Raw genomic sequence first — 10,507 nt, forward strand, 5'->3', positions numbered from 1 at the left:
AATGTACAGTGAAAGATTCTTAGATGAGGTTTTTAAGATGTAAATAGGTGCGGATTAGTTTCTGGCGTATTAGTAGGAGTCTTTGAAAACATGTAATAGCAATCAAGTTCCAAAATGTAAACGGACCTTTCATGTTTTGTATTGATGTAACGGGTCAAGCATACCGTGTTCTTCTTGGTTGATAATTCTGACAATGAATATATGATAATAACGAAGCAAAAAATTCCTGCATAGCAAAAATTTTCCTGACCGTTTTCAAGATTGGTATATCCAAACTACCCAGCATATCTGCTTTGGTGATGTTTCATGACCTACACAAAGCAGGAATCATTCTACAAAATCAAAGTTCTCCCCTAGTGTTTTTCTGCTTTCTCTTGTTCTAATGACGTTTTATACTGAAAGTTCATCTGTGTTAGTAGAAGTCATTCTTGAAATAGTTGAACTGTAATTTCCAACACCAAAATTGTACTCACCCAAATTTTCGACTGCACAGCATCAGTCTTTGTCAAGGAATGAACAATCCACTGCTGTCGTGACGTCACGTTATGCAGATAGAACACGTGACTCAGTAAGCAGTGGATTATAGGTTGCAGGAACTCTATGGCGCCCACCGTGTTGGAAATTACACTTCAACTATTTCAAGAACGTTATATACTGGTGAACCTCTAATCTCCAAGCAGAGGTCAGAATCCGGCCCATTCTCAGCGCTGTAGATGCAGTTTTGCAAAATATCTAGCACACCTTTCCAGTATTTTAAAAACCAGTAGTATTACACTTTTAAAGAAAAGTTCAGCCCCAGATGAAATGCGAGGTAGACGTTGCTTTAGCTTAAACACGCGAAAGACCCAGATAATGAGCTAACTCTTTACATTTGCCAGAGACAAGTGACACCCGAGATGGTTTTGTTGAATGCACTGACCCTGAACTTCCAGCACCGAGAGGAACGAGGAAGCAAGGTGAAAACCCGTGTCTTCATTTCTGGGGACTGCTTTCAACGCCAAAGATACAGTCAAGTTGAAATTATGGCAGGGAATGTGCAAGAGTTACTTGTTGTGGGTTTCTGGGTAGTTTCTGTCAACCTTCTTTGTTCTGCTGGGGCCCAGGAGTTCAGCGTTTCCGTACCAGAAAACGTCGATGTTGGGGAGACCATTTTCAGCCTACCAGAAAAAGCGGAACTTCCGTGTGCCAAAATGGAGGGAGATCCGTACGGCCGATTTAATGTGACGAAGAACTGCACTATTGTGGTCGCCAACCCGCTGGACTGGTCAGTACAGTCGGCATATCTCCTGACAATCCGCAGTGGAGTCCACAACACGAGAGTTAAGGTAGAGTTGAGTGACGTTGAGGGCTATCCTCCTGTGTATAACGAGACGTGTGAAACTCCGGTCAACCCTGACGGACAGACAGGAGATTTGCTATACAGTTTAACTACATCAGGGGAATTTGTGACGACAACCGGTGATGTTTTCTTTAGCAAAGGAATACATATTACAAAAGTCCCCCACGATACTGACTATAAACGGGACTCTTGGATGTTTTACACAGACAACAGTGATTGCAACATTCGCATAGCGGTGAAGACTGATCATATTTATGATTTAACGGTCTTACAAGATGTATGGGAAAACGACATTCAACAAGTTACATGCACTGCGGGTTACAAATCATCAAAAATAGTGATGGACCTGTTTAGTCTTAAATGGGGTGAAAACACTAGTATTGAGCATTTAAGGAGGTATGTTCCTGAACACGTCATAAAAGCAAGATATCTTAACTTCATCGTTGTCATTTTTTTGACGGTTCCTACAACAGAAGCAATGCTATACAACTGTGAAATCCCACAATTTCGCACCCCGGTCGGATCAACAGTGCATGACATCATCAGATCATTTGCAAATATTGAATATCTGGACATGCGAATAACACCAGTGGGCTGCCCAGTTGGAAAATACGGCTTCCTCTGCCACAAAACCTGCATCTGTAAGAATGGCGCCCGCTGCCACGGGTTTAACGGTGCCTGCAAATGTCCGCCCGGCTGGAAAGGTGTGGCCTGTGACATTCCCAAACAGGACGTCTCCATCACGACGACACCTGGCGACCTTCGCGACATCTACATTTCCGCAAATATCATGTTTCATTGCAAGGCACACCATGTCGACGTTAGGTCCATGTCGGTTACATTTCCAAATGCGACAAAGAACGTTCACTTCCATGTGAACGAGATTTACTTTGTAGTTCCGAACATACAACCAACCAACAGCGGACCCTACACCTGCCAGGTCCGAGACACCCGGGGAAACACACTCAACACCACGTTTGTGCTCAATGTTACCAACTGTGCTCCAGACACAAAAGGTGCCCGGTGTGATGAAGTGTGTGGTTGCCTACAAGGTGCCAGCTGTGACCGCTGGGCTGGTTGTGTCTGTCCGCCGGGATGGACAGGAACCAGGTGCCAGACAAAATGTTCCCTCGGCACGTACGGTAAAAACTGTGCAAGGAACTGTAGCTGCCTAAATGGGGCGAGCTGTAGCCCTAGCGACGGTAAGTGTGACTGCACCGACGGGTGGTATGGAAAGGATTGTAGCAAACCGTGTCCAAACGGTCGGTTCGGTTTGCTTTGTCAGCAGGTTTGTGCCTGTAAGAACAATGCCACATGTAACAACGTGGACGGCAGCTGCGCATGTGTGACGCCATGGACGGGACGGAACTGTGACCAATTGCCAAGCACAGATCAACCGCTGCTCGAAAGTCTGGTCTCACTGGGATCCTTAATCGTACTTGTTGCCATAGTGATGACAATACTCTACAAAAAGGGCATTCTGGCTTGCTCCGCACCTGACACAGGCGAGGAGGACAAGATACTTTTCGAGCTGAGGAGAATGGAGCAGGATCTAGCACAGAGCCTACAGCCGGGCTGGCTGGGACGTTGGGAGAAGAAGATCAAACATCTTACTCCTGGTCCTCTGATAGGAGAAGGAATGTTTGGACTAGTCAGAAAAGGAAAACTGCACACAACTGAGGGAGAGCTCGCCGTTGCTGCCAAGACAGTTCGCGTCGAGGACTCACAGTCCTACCGAGACTTCTACAGAGAAGCAGCCATTTTGGTAGCTGTGCACCAACAACGGGATGGCGATTGCCGTGAGTCCAACATTGTTCGACTTGTGGGGCTCATCACCAAGTCTGCGGAGAAGTACATTCTTCTGGAATATGCCTCCAAAGGAGATCTCTTGGGTTTGCTACGACGATTTGTGAACATCAACGAGAAAGACCTACTTGGAAACATTCTTGGCTACGCAGTCCACATAGCACGAGCCCTACAAGAGCTGGGTCGCTTGAGAATCGCCCATCGTGACGTGGCCGCTCGCAACGTCCTCATCACTGCCGATGACGTGGCCAAGTTGGCTGACTTTGGACTGGCCAGAGATGTCTACGCCACTACTCAGTATGTCCGATGCAACCGTCCAGGCGTTGATGACGAACTCCTTCCGCTGAAGTGGATGGCGCTAGAGTCCATCGAGACCGACGAGTACACCTGTCAGAGTGACGTCTGGTCCTTCGGCGTGCTGCTGTGGGAGATCGCCACGCTGGGGAAAGATCCGTGCTACGATGGCAGGATGCAGCTGAGCTTTCTTCAGATGGTGGGGATTCTGAGGCAAGGAATACGCTTGGAGAGGCCACCGGGATGTCCAGAGGACCTGTACCGACTGATGAGGTCGTGTTGGCTCGACGTTCCAGATACCAGACCGACTCCAGAAGGGATAGAAGAGAGGCTGCTGCAACTGAGACGTGCACTGCTCCCACATGACGTCATTGCAATGGAGACTGTGGTGTAGTTTGTCTCGCTCTAGAACACAAGCATGGAAATGATTTACAACTTGTGTTAAATTTTAATTGATATGTCTTAAAGGCATATAACGTTTTTGCAGAATCTTATTTTGTGTGCCTAGTACTAATTCTAAATGTAACCAGTGTTGTGTTGATGCGATGGTTTTCGTTTTAATTGAGCATCTTAATGTACTTGTACCAATGTCGACAGTAACAACTGTTGCCTTGATGTTATGATCTGAGTGTTAAAACAGACAGAGCTGTACACAGTTTGCAAGCTTATTAACTAAACAAGGTGAATAAAATATGTGAAGAGTACTAGCCATTCGTAACACGATATCCCAACAAACTATACGATATAACGTAACGCAGCGTTCCAGCTTATTTTCGTGTTGCGTTCAATGTTAATTTTCTGCTTGGTCATTTCAATTCATTACATGAACTTACAAAACAAAAAGCGTCAAATCGAAAGCTATTTATACACGTATATGATAACCAGATGACGGGATGTTTAGATTATCAAAGCCCACTTTTGACTGTACATGTGCCCATATCCATGTGTGAATAAAAGGCTATGAGATGAGAGGTTTTCTTTTCAATCCTTTCTCGTGCCAATCCTATCTTTTCTATCTATTTGGCCACCAAGTTGCAACATATGAATCAAAATTGCTATGTAACAAATCAAAGATTTAATGAAAATGTACAGTGAAAAATTCTTAGATGAGGTTTTTAAGATGTAAATAGGTGCGGATTAGTGTCTGGCGTATTAGTCGGAGTCTTTGAAAACATGTAATAGCAATCAAGTTCCAAAATGTAAGCGGACCTTTCATGTTTTGTATTGATGTAATAACGGGTCAAGCATACAGTGTCCTTCTTGGTTGATAATTCCTGACAATGAATATATGATAATAACGAAGCCAAAACATTCCTGCATAACAAAGATTTTCCTGACCGTTTTCAAGATTGGTATATCCAAACTACCCAGCATATCTGCTTTGGTGATGTTTCATGACCTACACAAAGCAGGAATCATTCTACAAAATCAAAGTTCTCCCCTAGTGTTTTTTTTTCTTTCTCTTGTTCTAATGACGTTTTATACTGAAAGTTCATCTGTGTTGGTAGAAGTCATTCTTGAAATAGTTGAACTGTAATTTCCAACACCAAAATTGTACTCACCCAACTTTTCGACTGAACAGCATCAGTCTTTGTCAAGGAATGAACAATCCACTGCTGTAGTGACGTCACGTTATGCAGATAGAACACGTGACTCAGTAAGCAGTGGATTATAGGTTGCAGGAAGTCTATGGCGCCCACTGTGTTGGAAATTACAGTTCAACTATTTCAAGAACGTTATATACTGGTGAACCTCTAATTTCCAAGCAGAGGTCAGGGTCCGGCCCATTCTCAGCGCTGTAGATGCAGTTTTGCAAAATATCTAGCACACCTTTCCAGTATTGCACCTTTTTAACACCCAGTAGTATTACACTTTTAAAGAAAAGTGCAGCCCCGGATAAAATGCGAGGCAGACGTTGCTTTAGCTTAAAGACGCGAAAGACCCAGATAATGAGCTAACTCTTTACCTTTGTCAGAGGCAAGTGACACCCGAGAGGGTTTTGTTGAACACACTGACCCTGAACTTCCAGCGCCGAGAACGAGGAAGCGGAGTGAGAACCCCTGTCTTTATTTCTGGGGACTGCTTTCAACGCTAAAGATACAGTCAAGTTGAAATTATGGCAGGGAATGTGCAAGAGTTACTTGTTGTGGGTTTCTGGGTAGTTTCTGTCAACCTTCTTTGTTCTGCTCGGGCCCAGGAGTTCAGCGTTTCCGTACCAGAAAACGTCGATGTTGGGGAGACCATTTTCAGCCTACCAGAAAAAGCGGAACTTCCGTGTGCCAAAATGGAGGGAGATCCGTACGGCCGCTTTAATGTGACGAAGAACTGCACTATTGTGGTCGCCAACCCGCTGGACTGGTCAGTACAGTCGGCATATCTGCTGACAATCCGCAGTGGAGTCCACAACACGAGAGTTAAGATAGAGTTGAGTGACGTTGAGGGCTATCCTCCTGTGTATAACGAGACGTGTGAAACTCCGGTCAACCCTAACGGACAGACGGGATATTTGCTATACAGTTTAACTACATCAGGGGAATTTGTGACGACAGCCGGAGATGTTTTCTTTAGCAAAGGAATACATATTACAAAAGTCCCCCACGATACTGACTATAAACGGGACTCTTGGATGTTTTACACCGACAACAGTGATTGCAACATTCGCATAGCGGTGAAGACTGATCATATTTATGATTTAACGGTCTTACAAGATGTATGGGAAAACGACATTCAACAAGTTACATGCACTGCGGGTTACAAATCATCAAAAATAGTGATGGACCTGTTTAGTCTTAAATGGGGTGAAAACACTAGTATTGAGCATTTAAGGAGGTATGTTCCTGAACACGTCATAAAAGCAAGATATCTTAACTTCATCGTTGTCATTTTTTTGACGGTTCCTACAACAGAAGGAATGCTATACAACTGTGAAATCCCACAATTTCGCACCCCGGTCGGATCAACAGTGCATGACATCATCAGATCATTTGCAAATATTGAATATCTGGACATGCGAATAACACCAGTGGGCTGCCCAGTTGGAAAATACGGCTTCCTCTGCCACAAAACCTGCATCTGTAAGAACGGCGCCCGCTGCCACGGGTTTAACGGTGCCTGCAAATGTCCGCCCGGCTGGAAAGGTGTGGCCTGTGACATTCCCAAACAGGACGTCTCCATCACGACGACACCTAGCGACCTTCGCGATATCTACATTTCCGCAAATATCATATTTCATTGCAAGGCACACCATGTCGACATTAGGTCCATGTCGGTTACATTTCCAAATGCGACAAAGAACGTTCACTTCGATGTGAACGAGATTTACTTTGTGGTTCCGAACATACAACCAACCAACAGCGGACCGTACACCTGCCAGGTCCGAGACACCCGGGGAAACACACTCAACACCACGTTTGTGCTCAATGTTACCAACTGTGCTCCAGACACAAAAGGTGCCCGGTGTGATGAAGTGTGTGGTTGCCTACAAGGTGCCAGCTGTGACCGCTGGGCTGGTTGTGTCTGTCCGCCGGGATGGACAGGAACCAGGTGTCAGACAAAATGTCCCCATGGCATGTACGGTAAAAACTGTGCAAGGAACTGTAGCTGCCTAAATGGGGCGAGCTGTAGCCCTAGCGACGGTAAGTGTGACTGCACCGACGGGTGGTATGGAAAGGATTGTAGCAAACCGTGTCCAAACGGTCGGTTCGGTTTGCTTTGTCAGCAGGTTTGTGCCTGTAAGAACAATGCTACATGTAACAACGTGGACGGCAGCTGCGCATGTGTGACGCCATGGACGGGACGGAACTGTGACCAATTGCCAAGCACAGATCAACCGCTGCTCGAAAGTCTGGTCTCACTGGGATGCTTAATCGTACTTGTTGCCATAGTGATGGGCACACTCTACAAAAAGGGCATTCTGGCTTGCTCCGCACCTGACACAGGTGAGGAGGACAAGATACTTTTCGAACTGAGGAGAATGGAGCAGGATCTAGCACAGAGCCTACAGCCGGGCTGGCTGGGACGTTGGGAGAAGAAGATCAAACATCTTACTCCTGGTCCTCTGATAGGAGAAGGAATGTTTGGACTGCACACAACTGAGGGAGAGCTCGCCGTTGCCGCCAAGACAGTTCGCGTCGAGGACTCACAGTCCTACCGAGACTTCTACAGAGAAGCAGCCATTTTGGTAGCTGTGCACCAACAACGGGATGGCGATTGCCGTGAGTCCAGCATTGTTCGACTTGTGGGGCTCATCACCAAGTCTGCGGATAAGTACATTCTTCTGGAATATGCCTCCAAAGGAGATCTGTTGGGTTTGCTACGACGATTTGGGAACATCAACGAGAAAGACCAACTTGGAAACATTCTTGGCTACGCAGTCCACATAGCACGAGCCCTACAAGAGCTGGATCGCTTGAGAATCGCCCATCGTGACGTGGCCGCTCGCAACGTCCTCATCACTGCCGATGACGTGGCCAAGCTGGCTGACTTTGGACTGGCCAGAGATGTCTACGCCGCTAATCAGTATATCCGAGCCAACCGTCCAGGCGTTGACGAACTCCTTCCGCTGAAGTGGATGGCGCTGGAGTCCATCGAAACCGGCGAGTACACGTGTCAGAGTGACGTCTGGTCCTTCGGCGTGCTGCTGTGGGAGATCGCCACGCTTGGGAAAGATCCGTGCTACGATGGCAGGATGCAGCTGAGCTTTCTTCAGATGGTAGGGATTCTGAGGCAAGGCATACGGTTGGAGAGGCCGCCGGGATGTCCAGAGGACCTGTACCGACTGATGAGGTCGTGTTGGCTCGACGTTCCAGATACCAGACCGACTCCGGAAGGGATATCGATAGAAGAGAGGCTGCTGCAACTGAGACGTGGACTGCTTCCACATGACGTCATTGAAATGGAGACTGCGGTGTAATTTTTCTCGCTCTGGAATCTTGTAAATTAAAATATACAGCTTTTGTTTGCCATTCTTAAGAGGACATTTTTGTAGAGTCTTCCTTGGTGTGTTCAGTGCTTGTTTTGATATTTCAATCACTGAGTGTTGTTTTGAGGCGATTACTAAGTTTGAATTGAGAGCTGTACAGAATCTTTCTTGCTTTGCAGTGTACCAATTGCGACAGTAACAGTGTGTTGTGTTGATATGATGGCTTGAGTGTGAAGATGGAGCTATGTATATGTTACAATCTTACTCAGTCAATGATAATATTATATAACTTACATCATCTCTCTTCCGTATTGTGTTTAAAGTTAATTTGCAGTGCTGTGTCTATATTTCACTGATTTTGTAATTTATCGGTGAAGGTATGAGACCGTTGAACTCTCGATCTTTATTCTATTAACATGTTTGAATACTTAGTATAGCTTTGAATACTAGTACCGTATAAAACGCCTTTCCTTACATTAAACCCGTGACGGGTGCAATAAACTTTGAGCTGAGTTGTATTACAAAACCTGCATCATGATTATACTTTACATCATGAACATTAATGTTAATATCATTCAAATATCCAGCCTCAGACAATCATCTGCTGCCTGTACGTCAGACTAATCCCGGGTTGTTTACCACACGCCATCACGGACCAGCTACCGACGACCGCACCCTACACAACAACAGCCTGAGCCATCACGGACCAGCTACCGACGGCCGCACCCCACACAACAGCCTGAGCCATCACGGACCAGCTACCGACGGCCGCACCCTACACAACAACAGCCTGAGCCATCACGGACCAGCTACCGACGGCCGCACCCTACACAACAACAGCCTGAGCCATTACGGACCAGCTACCGACGGCCGCACCCTGCACAACAACACCCGGTGCCTGGGGCATTCTGCACGAGTTCCTGCCTGGAAAGTGACAGCTGAAGTTGTTCTCAGTGGCTTCAAAGGTATGTTTCTGCGAGTGCATGAACATTTAAGGTATTCTGTATCGCCCGAGCCGAGGTACGGCCCGACCGCGGAAGGATTGGGCGAAGCCCGGAGAGCGATCCGACCCGCGGGAGGGCCGGGACCGGGGGCGATACGGAATACACCGCGTTGTATTTCATCTATATCATTCCAACCCGAGGAAACTCAAGTTTATCGCAAAAAAAAGAGCCAAAAATGTGACATTGATGCACATCGCATCAACTTTAGTCGCCAATTCAAACGAAAAAATCAGGCCAACCCAGAGAACAGTTGTTCGAATTTTCGACAGCGTGGCACACGCAAGCGAGTACTAATCATTCGAATCGAATTATATATAGAGCCCCGGGCTGGGCCGTACCGTAAATACGGACCGGTCGGAACGCCGACATCAAACGTAACTCTGGACCGGGTATGATACAAAACTCGTTATGTGCTTTAATCTGAGTTGAAATCTCCAAGCAGATGTTGGTTGGTAGAATGCGACAAACCGACAGTGAAACATAGCCGTCACAACGCGTGTATCTTTCCCCCCAACATCTGCTTGTTGATCAGGTTAGCTCACCGTCCGCGTCTGCCTGCGCCTGTTAACGCCAATGGCGCAATTTATTCTTTAGAAATAAAAATGGCGGCCGACAATAACAACTCCCAACACCATATCTATCTGCAGCCAGGACTATTTGTATAAGTTATACATTATATCTACAACACATAGAAAAGAGTAAGCAACCACAGTATTGTGTATATATATATATATAATTTTTTGTAAACGTTAGATTTAGTGATAACATTTATACAATAGATTTAGCAGAGATTTTTATGCTTAACTACTTCGTCTCAACCCCGGTTAGGCAGATATACCTTTCTGGGAGACTTGCTACATTTGTTGACTTCACATTATCTAAAAACACGTCAGCAAAAAGAATATTAATATCCATGCAGCCAGTTGTAGACAATCAACACAACCATATCATATAATCACAGTGAGTTACACGCTGCAAAGAACAACGTGTACGTTGAATGGCAAAGTTTGCAGTGGAGCGAATGATAAGGAAGACTTTCGCTTCGGCGCCCGCAGCTACAAGAAGGACTTGTAACTAGGTTACGGATGAACAGCCTTGGCCTTAAGCTGCAGGTGTCCAAGTGAAGACGTGTCTCGTGACTTA

The 10,507-nt window shown here is 46.0% G+C and overlaps 1 protein-coding gene across 1 annotated transcript; it reads left to right on the forward strand.

The window, feature by feature from the left end:
• The first annotated feature begins 1,190 nt into the window (after positions 1–1,190).
• Positions 1,191–3,840, forward strand: LOC118427894 (tyrosine-protein kinase receptor Tie-1-like). The gene is made up of 2 exons (XM_035837857.1): positions 1,191–1,458; positions 1,930–3,840. Exons 1-2 carry the CDS (start codon positions 1,191–1,193, stop codon positions 3,831–3,833), a joined length of 2,172 nt encoding a protein of 723 aa, XP_035693750.1. The 3' UTR covers positions 3,834–3,840.
• Positions 3,841–10,507: the final 6,667 nt, after the last annotated feature.

Source organism: Branchiostoma floridae, chromosome 12, assembly GCF_000003815.2.
Source record: "Branchiostoma floridae strain S238N-H82 chromosome 12, Bfl_VNyyK, whole genome shotgun sequence".
Lineage (NCBI taxonomy): Eukaryota > Metazoa > Chordata > Leptocardii > Amphioxiformes > Branchiostomatidae > Branchiostoma > Branchiostoma floridae.